Consider the following 19,387-nt stretch of genomic DNA (forward strand, 5'->3'; position numbering starts at 1 on the left):
TAGGTGAAACTTATTGGGCAGATTAATTACGGTAATTAATGGGTCGATATGTGTATTGCTATATCAACGGATAACTACAAAAGCTAAACAAGTGACGCGATCCTGAGCTTGAAATTGAAAAACGAATTTAGCGAAATGCAAGAATAACAGCGGGTGAACGGATGACGTCATATACGGTATAGCGCAATGCAAGTCACGTGACGTAACATGACACCAATGGGCGCGTCGAAAAGGCGCCTATCGAGGCTGCTCTCGCCACAGACGGCTGCGCGACATGGACGGAAATGAAGAAGCGGTCGCAACGAAGAGCTCCAGTGCTAACAGTTGTCCGGAACGCGCTCATAGTTACCGACGCCAAGCGCATCTAGCTGCCCGATACACCAGAGCTTTCGATCTTTAACGAAGTTCAATAGTTAAACCGAGGCTAATTTTTTTTTCGACCACCCTGTTGGGATTAGCCAACAGGCGGTGACTCGATACGTATTGCAGAGAGTTGCAGGTTAGTGCTGCATATGCTATACCTTCTTTCGCGCTGTGTTCCTTGCTGCCGCTGATACGGGCCTTAGAAGACACACCGGAGCTCACGGAATGGTGGGACGAATGCCGCGGTAAGTGCACAGGCATTGCAGAGTGCGAAGACGAGCTACGTTGTGATGGCGTCGTCGACTTCGCCAAGATGGTAGGCGATGCAGCTTTTTCTGGATCCGTGGCGGTCCTGGGTGGCAGTGACTTCGGTATCTACTAATGCGTTAACATTTGAAGGGCCAGTGCAAGCTGCCGTGTGCCAGTATCCAGTAGCAGGCGGAAACCTCCACACCGGGCTACGAATAATCTTAATACACTACCTATGCAAAGTTGACATACTACATCGAATATAAAAGAGCCATAGTTAGCCACCTTGGGTATAACAACCGTTCATAACACCTTAGTATGCCACCTCGAATTTGCTGAACCTAAGTACGCCTCATCACATATATAACGAACTGTCGCGTGTTAACCACAGAATTAACGGACTTTATCGTGTTAAACTCAGATAGAATGAAAAACTGGGCGAGCTGATGAAAGTTATGCATAATGCACACGCAAAAGGATCAGGACAAGTGTGTTTTTTCCTCGTCCTGGTCCTTCTGCGTTGTTCATAATGCTTAACTTTGGATATACCGAACTTTCGTGAGTTATACCTCAGGTATATAGAAACTATTCGCGTCTTGACAACGGATATAATGAGCTTAGTATGCTGACCTCCAATAAAACCAACCGAAGTGCAATATGACTAATTGCAGTGTGTCAACCTCGGATATAAAGTACGCTTATTTGGCTGCTAACGCATTCAAGCGATCCACTGAGAACCGCCAAAGAGATTTTTTTTTTTCAAACTAAAATGTTGCTTCGCGTAGCTCCAGAGGCAATATACATAAAATAACGAATCACGGGGTGTGTCGCCGCAGTATATGTTTACCTCCTTTCGGGCTGCGTTCCTTGCTGCCGTCTTTGTGCGCCGTGGCTGAGGCACCGGAGGCGAGTGATTGGTGCGAAGGATGCCCCGATGAGTGGACAGGCAGCGCGGAATGGGAAGACGAGCTCTGGTGAGAAGGCACTGCCGATTTCGGCAAACTGGTCGCCGACGCATCGTGTATGGGATTCATTGCGCCACCTGGATGACAATGACTTCGTTTTGTTTCCTTTTGTCAGCCGTCTGCTTATATCATGATGCAATTGCGCTTGGAACTATGCTGAGGAAAGTGGTGATAATGGCTGCCAAGGGCACAACAAGGAGAACCTTGTAACGTGCAATGTGTTCATTGCTATTTCACCGCAACAACAAGGAAAGCGCGAGCAGCAACGGTTAATGCAGTTGATTGATTAAGTGGTTGATTAATTGATTGATTGATTGATTGATTCATTGATTGATTGATTGATTGATTGATTGATTGATTGATTGATTGATTGATTGATTGATTGATTGATTGATTGATTGTAAGTAGTCTGGAGACAACACTAAACTACGACCTTCCCCCAACCCCTGCACAAACTCCATTGCTTTCCCAGGAGAATTATCCCCAAAAGCAAGCTGTGTGGCCAGTAAAAAGACACCCTACCTCATATACTACACGAATGTCCTCCGGACAAACACCGGAGGAATTGCAGCTCTTGAACACCGAAACCTGGGAGGCCGAGTTACTCGGCTCCATCTGGATGAGAATTCCGGGTAGTGACACGAGCCATAGAGGTCGCAGAGCGCCAAGAGCTCATGGCCAACTGACGGGGTCTGACCCCGCCCCTTCTCTCCACTACAGTCTAACGAAAAAGTCCTTTGGGCCGACGATATAAAGTTTCGCCACCAAAAAGAACCAACTTGTGTTCCATGTCTAAAGTTGCTTCATCATTTGCGCAAAGGCAGTAGATATAATTAATCGTAAATTGAAGCCTCATATGGTCATATGGTTTTTTTGTCTCAAATGATCTGCCGCAAATCGAAGCTCCGAGTTGAATAAGCGCCACGCTTGATGGCGCTCCCACGGATGGCAGCAGCAGCACTATCCCCCCCCCCCCCCAATGTGTAAAAACAAGATACGGGACTATAGGCATAGTTATCAGATTGTACTAGTCCCTGTCGCTACAACAATAAATCAGAATCGACGCCCATCATTCCTGTGACCCAGCGATCCCCAACGCCTAAACAATGGAGTCTATTTACATGGCCGATTCCGCCCTAACTGATCATCTGTGTGCTGAACCCCACTTGACATGAAACGACCTCACATGCACACAAGCAGCGCCATTCTACCCCCTTCCTCCACCTCCCCTCGAACACGCTCACACACACCCGCAAGTTGCATGCAGTGAGGACTGCAAATACCGACAATGACTACACGACGAAGAGCAGGGTTTCTCCTGCTTCTTCTGCCTTTATATTTAGCTCCCTCACCGTTCTCGCACAGCTGCGGAGAAGAAGGGCTGTGCTCTGCGACCGTGTCCGCCTTGACGCTTTCGTAACCATAAGCAGCCGCTTACCTCTCGGGAGACGAGCCGAATGCCAGCCGTCTTCTTCTTCACCCCAGGTATATGGCAAGCCGTCAACGTCTTTGCTTTTTCGTCTTCTATGAGATTCTGCACGAGAACAGAGACGGAGGTTGCCCTCGCGCTGGAGTTGCCATGCATAGCACTACACTCCTTTAAAGCAGAGACGAAATATTAAGCGTGGAAATTATAAGACAGCCGGTTCGCGGAGGAAAGCTGGGCTGTTTAGCGTTGAATTGATCGAGTTAATAAAATGAGCGCTAGCTAATGAAGAGTCTGTAACACCCCTCGCGCTGCGCTCTGGTCGCAGGCCACGGCACGGCGCCGGAAAAGGAAGAAGTTGGCGCTAGGCCGCCGCAACACGAGCAGCGCAATAAAAAAAGGCTGTTCGAACCAGAACAATGTCGGAGCTGGTTCTTGCAGCTAGTCTGCAAGTCAGCTTCCACCAGCGGAGCCCTAGATTGGGGGACCCGGTCGCCGGCTATTCCGAATTAGTCACCTAAATAAAAGCTTTCTCTACCTCTACTCACTTTAGCTACAAATCATTCGCATGAACGAGTTAAGCCACATTACCGCAGCAGCCACGCCACCACACAGAAACACGCATAGCGCGCAGTACGCTACCGGCGAGTGAGACCCAACATGTCGCCGCGAGGGAAAAATAGCGCCGCGGGGTGGTACAAACATTGGTTTGGTTTGGGTTATGGGGGTTAACATCCCAAAGCGACTGAGGCTGTGAGAGGCGCCATAGTGAAGGGCTCCGGAAATTTCGACCAGCTGGTGTTCTTTGACGTCCACTGAAATCGCACAGTACACAGGCCTCTAGAATTTCGCCTCCATCGAAATTAGACCGCCATGGGTAGAAACGTTCGTACAAAGTGTGTCCGTACTCTATACAAAAGAGAAGGCGCGGCCATCGAGGCCTCTGCGCCGGCGGGTCGGAGCTGTGTCCAGGCTGGAGGTAGACAACCGTGAACGGGTGCCCACAAAACGTATTCGGAGCACAAAAACCACAAAAAAGCTTAGAAAGGCTTGCTGTCTAAGCATGCAACCAAGAATTCAAAAGCGCGAACGGCACTTCCTTATGCAATGATCACATGACACACATTAATTCAGGTTTCCTATGCTTTTTAGTTCATCGGGAAGTTTTTCCCATGGCCATGTTGAAGAGAAGTGGCGACAGCACCTTCCTTTGTGGGGTGCCCTTGCTTCCCAGTTGTATTTCATCCGACTGGGTTTCCTGAAAATTTATACTTGCATTCCGATTTGTAAGGAAGTGTTTTATGTAGCCGTAGGTCTTTTGTCCTACCCCAGCCTGGATGAGCCAATCTATACAGATCCGTGTTTCACATTATCGAAGGCCTTTTTTAGCTCAAACCCTAGGATGACTTTGACGCCGTTGTTTTTAGAGTGAGTGATGTTTTTAGTAGCATCATGACATCCTGCGTGCTGAGACGAGGGCGGAAACCATGCATCTCACCTGGCCAGAGCCTGTTTTCTTCCATATAGATCGATATTCCAGTTTGGGCGACGTGTTCCACGAGTTTGTCTACGCAGGATGTTAGAGATATGGACAGGATATTTTTTATTTGCGGCTTCTTCTCTGGCTTCGGAATGATGAGAAATGCGGCTTCTTCTCTGGCTTCGGAATGATGAGCAATTTGCCGTTTTCAACAAAGGAAAAATTTCTCCTTTCTCCCAGCATTCATGCATGTAACCCGTTATGGCTGTTCTTGAGTTATCGTCTTGGTTTCGTAGCATGCTTTTCGTTATCCCATCTGGGCAGGGGCCGATCTTGGTTCGAGTAACTATTTCCTGCCCCCCTTCGGCCTCTGTGATGGGTGCGTCTAGTGTTTTATTTCAAGCCCCTTGGTTGTCGGGGACTTAGCTCTTACTTGTATCCACTACGTAGGTTTTGACCAATTTGCTCATTAAGCTTTCATCGCGATACTTTTCGCACGACGACTAACCTGATAAAGGTTAGGCACGCTGTAAGGGAAGGAATGTTTCCGACGCGCCGTGACGACAATTAAAACCGCGTGTTCCGTTAAACATTAGGCTTAAAGCTGCTTCGAAAGGGGTTGCCCTAATTCGAAGCCCTCGTGTGAAGTGCAAACCGCATAATGTGTGATAACAGCGCCTGCAAACAATGCGAAGCATGCTCTTTCTCCCCGCGTGTTTCCCGGTAACGATTGCAGTTCCGCTTTCATGTCGTTGTCGTAAGCAAAAAAAAAAAGCTGCCGCCACCGTCTGGAAAGAGTTAAATTTACGAGTGTTAGCTGTTTGGCAGCGCCATCTATCGTGCATGCGATGTATTACCACGCGATTAGACTAATTTTCCATACATCACGGCGAGCGGGCCCCTACCGCCTTGAGGGCGGATATTTTTGACCAATTTGCGTATATTGGTAATTGGTTTTCGGGGAAAAGAAATGGCGCAGTGTCTGTCTCACATATCGGCTGACACCTGAACCGCGCGATAAGGCAAGGGAGAAAGGGGGGACTGAGAGAAGAACGGAAGAAAGAGGAGCCGTAGTGGTGGGCTCCAGAATAATTTAGACCTCCCGGGGATGTTTAACATAACATCGCAGGGCACACCGGCGCCTTTGCGTTCCGCCTCCATCGAAACGTGGCCACCGCGGTCGGGTTCGAACCCGGGTACTCCGGATCTGTAGCCTAGTGCCCTAACCACTGAGCCACCGAGGCGGGTACGCTCGTCCTGTCCGCTTCTCTTCTGTGTCCTGTCCCCTGTGTATTTTTACGTCCCTCATCGCTCACTCCTAAATTCATAACCTATATACGCTAGCCTATCATCTCTGACACATCAGCGTCTTTTTTTTTTCTTCTGAAGAACACTTTACATCCTTCCTGCAATATTGTGATGTCAGTGCACGTTAAAGATCCCCAAGTCGTCGCAACCCACTCGTATAGGTAACTCCGTTACACGCGATACGTGTCCGGACCTCACCTTTACGAAAAATATTCGCTATGCAGATTGGAGGAACACCGAGGAATCCCTCGGTAGTGACCACTGCATAATTACCACTACAATCCATACCAAGCCACTCACAAGACCACAGGGCAATGCAAAACTACCCGACTGGACCAAATTTAGGAACAGTTACACCAATCCTCAATCGATAATGGACCAAGGATACTCAACGTGGTCCCAACACCTAGTATCCCACTTGAAATCAGTCGAGCAAACTGTTCAACTCTCAGAGGCGAGCCCGGCGGTGGATAACCACCTCCTCCACCTCTGGGAGGCACGACACAGCCTAGTCCGCCGCTGGCGTCGTCAAAAACACAATCGGAAACTCAAAATTCGAATTGCGGATATCACCCAACAGGCGGCACAATACGCGGCCCAACTCGCCGACTCCAATTGGGTGCACCGATGCAACACTGCAGCTCGGCAAATGTCGGGTCGGTGTACGTGGCGCCTCTTCCGCGCTCTTATTGATCCGGCACAAACCCGTACTGAGACACAAAAACAGCTTCAAAGGGCTATACATAACTTCACTGGAGACACGGCCAAACTGGCCGATGCGCTCCGCGACCAATATTTGAGTATACACCAGTATCCCCGTGGTCAGGCGTACTCGTATGCAGGTTCCGAGAACGCGGATTTGGGTCAACCGTTCCAGCTCCATGACCTAAAAGCGGCCCTGGCTAAAATGAAGCGAGGTACAGCACCAGGCCGGGACAAGGTGACGGTAAAGCTTATTGCCAACCTCCCAGATCCCGCCTACGAAACTCTCCTCGATTACTTCAACACTATCTGGATTGGAGGCACACCACTCCCCATAGATTGGAAAACGGCACTAGTAACTTTCATTCCCAAGCCAGGTAAAGCCATTAACACCGACAACCTCCGGCCCATCTCCCTCACTTCGTGTGTGGGGAAGCTGATGGAGACTATGGTCCGCGACAGATTGTCGGCTTTCCTGGAACAACAAAACCTTTTCGCAGACACCATGTACGGTTTCCGCCCACACCGGTCCGCACAAGATGTCCTGTTGCAACTTCACAAGGAGATTCTCGACCCCGTCGAGCACCCCAGCAATGATAAAGTAGTCGTCGCACTTGACCTGCGGGGGGCTTTCGACAATGTGACCCACGAGATCATCCTATCCCACTTGTCGCAAACACATTGTGGGCGCAATACTTTCAATTATATCAAACAATTCCTTACAGATCGTCAATCCTATATCCGGCTACAAGACACAGAATATGGCCCATATCAACTTGGTACACGAGGGACCCCACAGGGAGCTGTCCTCTCGCCATTACTATTTAATCTGGCCATGATGAAGCTCCCTACCCAGCTGGCGGAGGTCGCCGGTGTGCAGCACGCTCTGTATGCGGACGACATCACCCTCTGGTCAACACAACAATCGGTTGGAGACATCGAGACCAACCTGTAACAAGCGGCAGCTATAGTGGACGAATACGCTCGTCGCTGTGGTCTTGAATGCTCCCCGAGCAAATCTGAATTTGTGCACATACGCCCCAACTCAAAGTGCACAACCAAAATTGCCCTTTCCCTACTTAGCGGACCGATACCTGAACACGCGGAGATCCGGGTACTGGGGCTTTTCATTCATCATAGGCGCAAGATAGACACTACCCTAAACAAGTTACGTAAGGTGGGGGACCAGGTGGGTCGGATGCTCCGCCGGGTGTCCAATAAAAGGGGGGGGACTACGATGCAAAGATGCTCTGCGGCTGGCCAATGCATTCGTGACCAGCCGGATTTTATATTCGGCTCCCTACCTCCACCTACGCAAATGCGATGAGAATGCCTTAGAGGTAGTTCTCCGCAAGATTTATAAGAGAGCGCTCGACCTCCCCATAACGACGTCCAACAAGCGTCTCCTCGGTCTGGGGATGACCAACACCTTTGGGGAGTTACGAGAAGCTCATCTTAACAATCAATACTTGCGCCTAAGCAAAACACCTGCGGGGAGCCGCCTTCTAACCCGCTTACACATTTCCTACGCAACACATACAGAAGAACGGGTCCGCATCCCTGAAGCCTGGCGCTTTGCACTCCAGGTGCGACCCCTTCCGAAGAACATGACTGCAGACACCCATGATGGTCGCCGTCTCGCGCGGGCGGAGGCTATTTCTCAACAATATGGCCACAAGCCAGGTGTCTTCTATGTGGATGCGGCCGGCCCGCACCATGGGGGTTGGTACACGGCGGCCGTCATCCACCAAAACACTATAGTTCAGGGCCTTACTTTCCGTGCCCCAAACATTACATTTGCGGAAGAGATCGCCATTGCACTGGCCGCCGCAGATCCAGAGTCCCGAGTCATTATTACGGACTCCAGGGGCGCCTGCCGCAATATTGAGCAAGGGTACATTCCAGACCGTGCTTTCAAAATTCTCCACGCATGCGATTACACAGGGTTTCCGACCCATCGTACCATCGTGTGGGCTCCGGCTCATGCGGGTCTTGGGGGGAACGAGGCAGCCGACGCTGCCGCCCGCGCGCTTACTCACCGGGCGTCGCCTCATCCGCAGCCTTATCCGGAATTCAATTTCAATCCGGCCATCACCTTTAAAGAGATCACCTCTCTTTATCAAAATTTTCATGGTCTCTATCCCCCTCCCTGTAAAGGCCTCACCAGGGTGGAGGAGCGCTGGCTTCTCCGCCTCTATACCAATACTGTACTGTGCCCGGCAGTACTTAAGCACTTCAATTCTTCTTTCTCGGGCGCGTGCCCACACTGTGAGGAGGAGTTCTCGGACACCTACCACATGGTGTGGGCATGCCCTCCCAATCCTGCCTACCCACCCCACCTCCACCCCACTCGAGAGGCCTGGGAAGCTGCCCTGCGCGGCTGCTCCGAACTCCATGCCCAACAGGCATTGGTAGCTAGAGCCCGAGCCGCTGCGGAAGCTACAGGGATCCCGGACTAGGGCTGCCTCCTAGTGTTTGTAAGGGACGGGCCCTTCCGGTTCGCCCCATCGACCTCTCACTGTAAATAGAAATAAAAGTTTTCCTCCTCCTCCTCCTCCTCCTCCTCCTCCTCCTCCTCCTCCAAGTCGTCGAAGTTATTCCGGAGCCCCCCTTCTACGGCACCTCTTTCTTCCTTTCTTCTTTCACTCCATCCTTTATCCCTTCTCTTACTGCGCGCTTCATATGTCAGCCGGAATGTGAGACAGATACTGCTCTATTTCCTTTCCTCAGAAACCAATTGTCATTTTCATTTCAAACACACACGCGCGCGCGCGCGAGAGAGAGAGAGAGAGAGAGAGAGAGAGAGAGAGAGCAATTTTGATATATCACATGGAATTATATGTATTTTGAATTTGAAACACGTATTTGCAGTACCTAAACTCTATTTACACTTATAGGACGTAAAATACTTCGCGCAATATGTGTAGTTTGACGTCTTATTACCTTGCAACGGATGATCACAGGAATGTTAATGTAGTATCGTCGCTACCCTCGGAAAGCATCCAATGATATGTATAGCGTTCTGTTTCAGAACATGGAAGTCTATCAGTTACGAGTGCAGGAAACTTGCAGTCAAATGTTTCGCTACGTGTGCAACTGCTTCGTCGTCCCCAATACTCTTTTCATATTGGTGAACGCCCGTTTTCGGTAAACCGTCAGATATGTTGAAAAAGTGAGGAACGCCATGTGGTGAAGCGGCCCCAGGTGGTCTCAATATAAAATAAATTTAGGCTAGTTCGTTTCGCACAAGCTCTAACTTGCAACAGAAGGTTTATTGACGCAGAATGGAACTAAACACACGTTGACAAGATCCATAATCTGGTAATGTTCACAATACGCTTTGCAATATCGGAGTCTCGCGGTCCAATATTTCGATAGAAGGTGTACTAACGAACGTAGCGTCAGATTTGCCAACGATAAATGCTCCTATCTCCTTGACAGTTTGGTTCTTGTGCGGTAAGACGCTTCACTGTGGCCTAAAGATGCTCAAGTTAGAATACGGACACGCTTCCGCCAACGTTTGTGCTCAATGAAGCGCCCATTTAAACAACGGCCTGGTTGTCCGAAACAACTGCTGGCTCAGGATAGGGGAAGTCTTGTCGGATGCGTTTACTCCTCATACGTGAACACCCACATTCGGTAGACGACCGCATATGTTGAAATAGAGGGTTGGAATTTGGCGCAGTCAACCGTAGGACCAAAATGATTCGCCATCCCAGAATTTCGAAGCACAAAGCTTCACTACGCCAGCGTTCGAACCGTCAGCGGGCCTCAAATTATTATCTTGAATTTAGCTAGAGGTCCGCGGGGCCGCAAGTTTGACCTTTAATGTAGCTGGAGGTCAACCCATATGCATAACTTGTGCTAGTCAGCTGCAGCAGCGACACAGGCGGCTCTTACACCAACTATCACGACTCTCACCCTTGACCTTGACCTCTCACTTCTGACCTTTGAGCTTGACCTTGACCTTTGGTCAAGCGGGAAAGCATCTGCCCGCATCGTATGCGCCGGTCATGAAAGTTGGTTCTGCACGGGTACTGATCCGGAGTTCCCGGGTTCGAACCTCATCACGGCGGCTGCGTTCTTATGGAGGCAAAACGCTAAGGCGTCCGTGTGCTTTGCGATGTCAGTGCACGTCAAAGATCCCCAGGTGGTCGAAATTATGCCGAAGTCCTCCACTGCGGCACCTCTTTCTTCCTTTCTTCTTTCACTCCCTCCTTTATCCCTTCTCATCCTACGCGCTTCAGGTGTCCGCCGGAATGTGAGACAGATACTGCGCTATTTCCTTTCCTCAAAAACGAATTGTCATTTTCATTTCACACACACACACACGCGCACGTGCGCGCGCGCGAGAGAGAGCAATTTTGATATATCACATGAGAATATATGTAATTTTGAATTTGAAACACGTATTTATACACCTTAAACTCTATTTACTCTTAAAGGACGTAAAACGCTTCGCGCACTAAGTGTAGTTTGAGCGCTTACTACCTTGCAACGGATGATCACAGGTATGTTAATGTAGTATCGTCACTACCCTCGGAAAGCAACCAATGATATATATAGCGTCCTGTTTCAGAACATGGAAGTCTATCAGTTACGAGTGCCTATCTCAATTAGCACTTTGCTCCCTCAGCCCCACTAGCAGGGAACCTGCAGTCAAAAGTTTCGCAACGTGTGCAACTGCTTCGTCGTCCCCAATACTCTTTTCATATACGTGAACACCTGTCTTCGGGTCCTCGGTACACCGTCAGATATGTTGAAAAAGTGAGGAAGGCCATGTGGTGAAGCGACCCCAGCTGATCTCAATATAACAGAAACTAACCCCCGAATGCAGAAATGTAACTTGGCTCGCGCTTCGACTCAACTTCGGCAAGTCGAGTCGAAGCACCAAGGCGGCTTCAGAACGGCCAAGTTGGGTTTCGTGTTTCATAGATGCTCAACCTGACTTGCTTCGTCAAGTTAAGCGCGTGCTTGAAAGCGAGGGCGCATTGCTCGTCTGGGGATGAGAGTATTGAACAATCTATTATAATAATGCCCATTTTGCTCCTATAAAACAACGCATCTCGTTCAGCAGTCATAAACAGGCACTAGGTGTGAGTGACCTGCATAAAATTGCTAACAATAAAAACTACATTTCAGTGCTACCCGGTGCTTCCACTTGATTGACGTTTTTGGCTGGCAACGTGCTCCACATTGAGCCAATCCTAGTTGAGCCATAGCCAGTTTTTCCCATGCTTTTCCTGCTCCCAGCGGAGACCAGCGCCTCAGTTCACGTTCGAGGAAAAGGAATTGTTATTGTGTTTTGTTAACGCACGTCGGCATATATTAGAGTGCAAAAAAACCGATGTGTCGTCGCTGGCAAAAAAAAAAACGCCACTTGGAAGGAAATTGCCGGGCTGTTTAACAGCAATCACGGGGTGACCCGACGTGACCCCAATCAGGTGAAGAAATGCTGGGCCAACCTAAACAAAAGTCGAAGGAAGAGGACGCGAGGAAAAAGAGAGATCGCCACAAGACAGGTGAGCGCGGCTTGCAGGCCGTTTACAAATGTTTGTTCCTGCATGCTTTGTATGCCATGGATAAGGGCATGATTATTCCACTTGGGTCGGCGTAAGCAGCGTGTACTGGAATGCATAGTTTTTTAGGAACAGTGTGATAACACGTAAATGGGCACGTAATAACGTTTCGGTGCAGTGTACACTGCTTGATTTACAAACGCACATGAATGCAGCCTGCGTTAATCGTGTAAATAATGCCCAAGCAGTATCCTGTACAGCCTCCGTAATTTTTAAAAACTACAGAGAATGTTTGCTACATTCAAGTCAGTACGAAGGCATGCGATTTCTGCTGCATAGAAGACTATGATGAGCGGGCAGTGCAGTGGGACGGAGGGCTCACGCCTGGCCAGCAGCGAACTGACAACGGACGATTTTGCTCGGAGTTGGTACCATTCGCATACTATCGCGCCGCGAAGCCAAATTGGGTGCACCGTAGACCAGACAGTGTCTACACTGGCGACCTTCATGTTCATGAGGAAACTTGCCGCGCTATTGACAGTTGCTTGGTACTATTGAATATCCGGAAGGCTGTACATACAGCTACCTACCTTTACTCATTCCTGGCACTGCTGGGACGGGTGGCACAAAAACGTAGCGAAAACAACACACAGTTGCATGCATTGGTGTGCCTTTGGTTGCTTTTGTGTGGCACTTCATGAACAAAATATTTTAATGGCGCATTGTCTATAAATTAAGAGTAGCTTCACTGTGTGCGGTGTCTTTTCTTTTCAGGAGGAGGGTCAGCTCAATGCACTGTGAGCGCTCAAAGTGAGCAAGTCATTGCTGTTGCCAGCCACATAATGACCAGGGTAGGCAACCAGACTGACTCTGATGGAGGCATCGACCTGCCACCAGTGGCAAGTTTGCCTGTTATAAGATTGTTGCAGCCAATGGTGGATGGAGCAGGCAATGAAGAATTCCGTTATGCAGGTAAAGAAAGCACTTTGCATGTTGTATAAAAACAGCACTCCTCTCTTTATATTCCTTTGATGACAATGGCAGCGTGTACTGTCAATTGACGCTGTTTCAATGTTTTTTATTGCCTTGAACCTGCTATCAGGACTGTACAGTTCATCTACAACAAATTATAAAAATCTCATTTAATACAACACTGTGGAAAGCTGCTCTACATGTGGTTGGCTGAATGTTTGTGCAGATAAAGGCTGCATTGGTTGACAGTGCGAAAGGATGACCTGCTCCAAGCTGCATGTTGTTGGACAGCACTCTGAAGGCATTTTGACTTGACGGCTTATATTCATGTGAGTGGTATGCTGTGTTCCTGTAGCGGAAGGCGAGGAGTTGGTTAACCGTCGGACACCGAGGGAGCAAGCATTCAGTGCTGCAACCTGAACTGCATTCATTATGACATTCTCTCCTGATGATGTTTTTGAGTCTTGTTTGCCATTCCTGCCTCACTTTAAACGAATGCCAACTTTAATGCAGTTTCATTATGCATGCACTCCTTCACATAAATTTTCATATTTCTGTGTACTTGTACATGATGGTGCTCCAGGGATAAGGTAACAACATTCTTGTTGTGAATAATGGTGCAGCTTGCCTATATGTAATGCTCAAAGCCTTTTCGAATTTGGCTGCTAGTTTCAAGGAAATTGTGCAATGCAGAGGTTTCACTCGAAGCGCATGTTTTCTGTAGCCCTCAGGCTCAGGCTGCAGTATTTGTCACCTTTCTTGTATGCCTCACCTTGGCATTGGTGTCGCATATATGCGGCCAAGCAAGCAGGTAGGCATTACAAGGAAACCTTTGCAAAAAAAAATGAAAGTGGAATAGCTCAGCTACTCCAGGATATACAAAGTGAAAGCTGTCGGCGTCCATTGGCATTGACAAAGTTCTAGACGCTGATGATTTTGAAGAAAGGAAGGGCATATAACTGGCTCCCTGGGCCAGAGGACACGCATGAGTACAAACTAGCAAATATACTAAAATTGAAAAGAAACCCATTGAATGAGCAAAAAAGCTGCAGGTGCAGAGTTAGAGGATAACCACATGTGTAAAACTCGGGGCCTGCGTGACTATCACTACTGTATCAGCAGAAAAAAATAAAAAGAGGTCATCAGACATAATTCAGAGTGAAAGGTGAGGAATATGGCAGAACCAAACAGAATGACTAAACTGGGGCCCCCAGAAACAACGGCAGCTATTTGGCGCCGAGAAGGGCAAGTGGTGCCTTATATAAGAACATTATAAAGCTTTCGTTATGTCTCTTCACCAATTGACCCAACAATCTGTGCTGTTGAGGCAGACAGCTAATGTGTTGTAAGCTTAGATTTGTCCAACTAATTTTTACCTTTTCTTTATTACAGAAGACGACTGGGAACCTCCGCTCGTGGATGAGCCGCAGTCACCAGCGGCTGCTGTTGGTAAGAGTGGGGCAACTCCAGAAGCAATTGAGCAGGAGAGCAATCTCTTTTTTCCTGCTGTGCAACCTGCTGATGCTTCCAGCACAGCTGCAGCAGGCTGCAGCAGTGCTACAGCTGCTTCTGGAGCTGCCGCTGGTCCCACTACTGCTGAAGCAGTGGCCACCGGTGACGCTGGCAGGGCTCCAAGAGGGCGGATGGCCCTTTCAGAAAGGTCTCTGGCAGATGAGAACGACTATAGAGCGGCCTTACTGCGCGAAGAGCATGGACTGCGTCTTCAGCTGATGCGAGAGGACCCCAACAGTATTCTGCAAGAGCGGCAGGAGAAAAAACTCCTTGATATCCAGAAAAAAAAATTGGAATTGGAAATCTTAGAAATTGAAAAACAAATCAAACTTGAACAGCTTCGTAGGCTGCGAGAGGCACCAGAATAAACGGTGCCTATGACTGAATGAAACTGGAATGCTGTGTGAATGCTTGCACAAATATTATGTGGCAAATCCACACAACTACACTTCATTTGCACATGTACCGGTTTAAGCACATGACTCGGTGGGAACAGACATACAGCCCCGTCACCAGCTTGCATGCAAGTCTGACAAGCTATCGCATAGCAGGAGGCAGGTAGGATGGTTGCGTGGTACTTATGCTGCTATGGCTATATGGATCTTTGTATGCAAACAATTTATTCATAGAAATACGCATTGCTGTATGCTACAAATATGGCTGCTCTAGGATGGAAAAACCTCCCCTGGCATTGCTTGCAAAACCAACCAGTAGAGAAAATTGCAGGCCACATTGTTAATGTTTCCATGTATAAAAAGTCAACAATATTGGCTCACGCAAGTCAACACCACATAAATGCTCAAAGGCCAACACCGCTCTCTACTCCTTCCATTATCTTTGCTGTCTCATCTAACCTAAACCCTCGCAGCTAGTGCCTCCTACTCAAGAACCGAAACCGTTAAAGAATGCGATTCCTCATATGCTGTCTACAAGGTGGGCCCATAGCTTGAGTCAATACAATGCCACAGCCTCCCGCTTTGCTGAAGTAATCTATTGCTTCAAAAATATGGCCACCACATTCCTGTGACAAGCCGCACTAGGCATGACAAAAAAGACTATAAAGAAGCATGCATCAAAAAAACACTTGCTGATGGCACCCACGTTCTGCTATTTCGAACCCCGCCAAACCATGTAACAATTTCAAAACATGCCAGTTCTCGATGAGTGGAATCAGCACAGTTCCAAGAAGGCCGGCTCAAATGCAAAGCCAGATTTAGGCTGTGACAGCCAACCAGTAACTGCATGTACAAATCAAAAGAACCGCTAGTCCAAGTGTTTGCATGTAAAAGATTTCACTACAACACTTGCGAGCTAGAAGTAGCTACCTAGTCATATCACAAACCATTCATTGAACCCACAGAACAAAAAGTTGCAAACACTACTGGGGTCATAAATTATCTTTCAGTGGTCCACCATGACTGCGGCAGCAAGGCGTTCCCAAACATCAGTAGTGCCCGCACACAATGATCTCGACTAACTGTTGGTGTTGGCTCATGACGACTCACTTTATGATCTAGGGTTTGTATTCAGCCATGCAAAGCAAGGCACCTAACAAACACCAGGTGCATTTGGCTAGAGAACAATGAATATTGAGTGCAACTGCTCGCAGACAGATTGTGTAGCCTTAGCAAGAGTTACAGGAGTTCTATGTACGACCATGACCTTTACACTTGGAAATTAAAAATTCTCACAGGTCACACACTGTAGGTTGGTATGTTTCACCATGACACAACAATGCCTGGAATCCTCTCCGCACATATGCTGCTTCTTTCGCTTCTTTCTCTGTGCCAGTTACTGCCCGTTATGCAACTTTGTTGTAAGAGATTGAGCTGGACGAGGCATGTGGATCATGTCAGGAAGCCCATTTCAGACCTAAAGAATCGACCTTTTGCACCATACTATGACAACAACCAACTCCCACTTTGAACAGAGACGAGAGAGAGCGACAATGCACAACAAACCACTCGAGCATCGTTCCTTGAAAAGAAGGCTCCAGTGTGACAGCTGAAGGTTCGACCGTTCTACACCATCTTGAAAGCAAACCAAATGAAAAGAATACACTCATGTTTTTTTTACCTCAATACAGCCAAAAAAAAGTGAGAAATTTAATAATTGATTCATAACACACCTCTGTTGGCAAGCCAGAAAACAAAACTTCGCAGTGATCTGGAATTTCATCATTGTAGGCAATTGGGAACGTCTCGTTTTGTTGTAAAAGGGATATTTGAAATTAATGATTGTGCAATGGGTTTTCCGGGCGAAAAGTACAAAGCGCAGAACAGCGTTCACAGACAGTCAACGGTTCCAGCAGCACCAACCCGAAGCACGCGCTTGCCGAGAGCAGTCCCACTGCCACATGGGCACTTCTTTGTCATTACAATTGTGACATAAAAACAAATTTATACTCAACACATGGAAGACATGCAAGAGCCCAAGCTTGAAGTGCAAGCCGGGTGAAAGTAGAAAAGACGAAGTAGCAGAACTACTTGCTGTGAGGAACCTGAATTCCATGCCGCTACCAAAGCAGCCACACAAATGTTTGCTCTGTGGAAAGGTGCACAAGCCCTGCGACTGCTCCACCTAAGGCCTAACTGTTGTACTTTACCAAATATGGTAATTTTTCACATGCGTGTAAGCAAAGCCGCCAAGGCAGCAGCTCTTAAACAAATGAACTGAGCGCCATTAAGACCCTCAGCAGCAGGGTCAACAAGAGCTTTTCTGGTATTCGCCTCTGCAAGATCAATACAGCGTTCTTGAAAAATAGCATTTGAAATAGAACACTATAGCAAGAAATCCAGAACCTAGAAGTGGAAGAGTAGCAGTTTGTTAATGCAACAAGCTCGCAACTTAAAAGCTTCCGAAGCTGAGAAAAAAATCTAGTGTAAAGGGGTGTATTCGCAGTGAAGGTCTGCGGTCGTAGATCAGAGAGCGTCATGATGAGCACACTCTCAGGAGTCACTCAGGATCCCCAGCTGCACTTCGTCGACCTCTTCGTCCCGCCGCTTGAACTGCTGCTAGTCGTTCCCATTGCTCTAACATTTCTTTAGTTCCTGCACAAAAGTTGGGATACGGGTAGCATGAGCAAGTGCGCATTATAAACATGCTTTATTCAAAATGCATGGGACAGTGTTGAGGACTGTGCATTTCTTACCTATGTGAAGCTCTTCTGGATGAGCACCCGTCGTGCCTGCATTCCCGACAAGCTGTCGCTGACACCATCAACAGGTGGCAGGTGCTCTGGCCGCCTCGCTGCTGTCGTGCTGGTGCAAAGCCGGTGGAGCGTCCTGGATGGGAGCGCTTTCAATAGGAGGCTGTGGCTCCTTCATCAAACATGCAAAGTTCTGCAGGGCTGCATACGCTGTGATGATCACTGCAGCTTGTTTCGGCTTGTGCTGGAGCCCCATATCCAGACAAGGGAAGAGGCGCTTCCAGACACCGAATGTCCTTTCGACCACATTCCGTGTCTTTATGTGGGCTTTTTGGCACCTGCACATATAAAGGAATACTGCGTTGATTTAATGCCACAGCACGAAAGTGTGGTCAAGCTTTGTCAACTTTGTCATGCACTGTCATTGAAAACATTAACTAACCTTCCTTGCGGTGAATTTGCACAGTGATTGCGTGGTAATATAGCGCCTAGAATGTAGTGCTACTCTTCATGGAGCATGGAGAACGAAGCTACCCTCTTCATGGAGTACAAAGCTACATTATAAAGCAGTACTAAAACAAAATGCTGGGCCTCGATCGCATATACCGAAGAGACACATTTCGCTATGTGGGACGCCGTAGTGAAAGGCTCCGGAAATTTCTACCACCTGGGGTTCTTCAGCGTGCACCGAAGTCGCACAGTACACAGGCCTCCAGCATTTCGCCTCCATCGAAATGTGAACGCCGCGGCCGGGATCGAACCCGCGTCTTTCGGGCAAGTAATCTTGTGACTGTACGTTCGTAGCACCGCGGGGAAATAAATAAAATGACAGCACGTACACGACGCGAACGAATACGAATGAGCTGAACAGTGGTAACTGTTCAGAGAATTTCAATTTTCATTGCTCACCTGCACATTGATGGAGAAATAGCCTTTGCGGTTCCGGTAGACTTCCGAATCTGCACCACCCGGGCTGTTGATGCGGACATGCGTGCAATCTATGCAGCCGGTCACACCAGGGAATTCACCGATCTCATAAAAGTCCCGCATCAGCTTTTCAAACTGCGAGACAGCTGGAAACTGCACCAGCATCGGGCGCAGGTGCTTGGCAATCAGCAAGGTGACCTTGCCAACTGCGCGGCACACCGTGGGCTGCGAAATCCGCACCAGATCCCCGGTGACGGTTTGGAAAGTACCGGCCCCATAAAACCTCAAAGCCAGGAGTAGCTGCAGCATCGGAGGAACAGGCTGTCCCCTGTTGTCTGGATTTTCACGCAGGGGCAACACGGTGAGCAGCTCCCGCACGGCGTTCTTGGAGAACCGATAGCGGGCGAGGAACTGCTCGTCGTCGTAGGGCTCCATGGGGTTCCCTCGATCTCGTAACGCTGGCCGTGGAATCTTCGGCAACGAATGGCCTCAGAAAATACTACGTCCATGGCGTGGCAAGCGAACTCGAACGCAACTACCCTCCGCGCGACGTCCGATCGGTAGGTGGCCATGTTGGAAAATACAACGAAGTCAGCTTCAAGCAAGCTCCTCAGCCGACTTGAAGTTGGACCGCACTAGGATCGAGCCAAGCCGGTTGCAAGTCGCACTTCAAGCCGAGTTTGGTTTATGAAACACGATGGAGCTCACTTGAGACCGATGGAAGTTAAGTTCGAGCCAAGTTACATTTCTGCATTCGGGGGTAAGTCTGGGAACGGGAGGGGGGGGGGGGGGGGGGGAGCGCTTCGGTTCCGGCGC

General features: G+C 48.6%; 1 protein-coding gene across 3 annotated transcripts; it reads left to right on the forward strand.

The window, feature by feature from the left end:
• Window positions 1-11,326: 11,326 nt before the first annotated feature.
• LOC144104708 (uncharacterized) lies at window positions 11,327-14,879 on the forward strand. 3 transcript variants are annotated; one of them, XR_013308618.1, is made up of 4 exons: window positions 11,327-12,015; window positions 12,787-12,984; window positions 13,211-13,313; window positions 14,377-14,739. XR_013308618.1 is itself a non-coding variant. In XM_077637866.1 (3 exons), exons 1-3 carry the CDS (start codon window positions 11,946-11,948, stop codon window positions 14,862-14,864), a joined length of 756 nt encoding a protein of 251 aa, XP_077493992.1. In that variant the 5' UTR covers window positions 11,327-11,945; the 3' UTR covers window positions 14,865-14,879. The 3 variants fall into 3 exon arrangements, 2 of the variants coding, with proteins under 2 accessions (XP_077493992.1, XP_077493993.1); XM_077637866.1 differs by lacking the exon at window positions 13,211-13,313 and having other exon boundaries at window positions 14,377-14,879; XM_077637867.1 differs by lacking the exon at window positions 14,377-14,739 and having other exon boundaries at window positions 13,211-13,834.
• The last annotated feature ends 4,508 nt before the right edge of the window (window positions 14,880-19,387 follow it).

Source organism: Amblyomma americanum, chromosome 9 (genome assembly GCF_052857255.1).
Source record: "Amblyomma americanum isolate KBUSLIRL-KWMA chromosome 9, ASM5285725v1, whole genome shotgun sequence".
NCBI lineage: Eukaryota > Metazoa > Arthropoda > Arachnida > Ixodida > Ixodidae > Amblyomma > Amblyomma americanum.

What these genes read in the sequence shown, in the direction of transcription:
- LOC144104708 (XM_077637866.1), top strand. Translation starts at nt 11,946, where the DNA reads ATGCTGGGCCAACCTAAACAAAAGTCGAAGGAAGAGGACGCGAGGAAA. An exon ending in GAGAGATCGCCACAAGACAG is followed by an intron (nt 12,016 to 12,786) that starts GTGAGCGCGGCT and finishes TTTTCTTTTCAG; the next exon opens with GAGGAGGGTCAGCTCAATGC. An exon ending in TGAAGAATTCCGTTATGCAG is followed by an intron (nt 12,985 to 14,376) that starts GTAAAGAAAGCA and finishes TCTTTATTACAG; the next exon opens with AAGACGACTGGGAACCTCCG.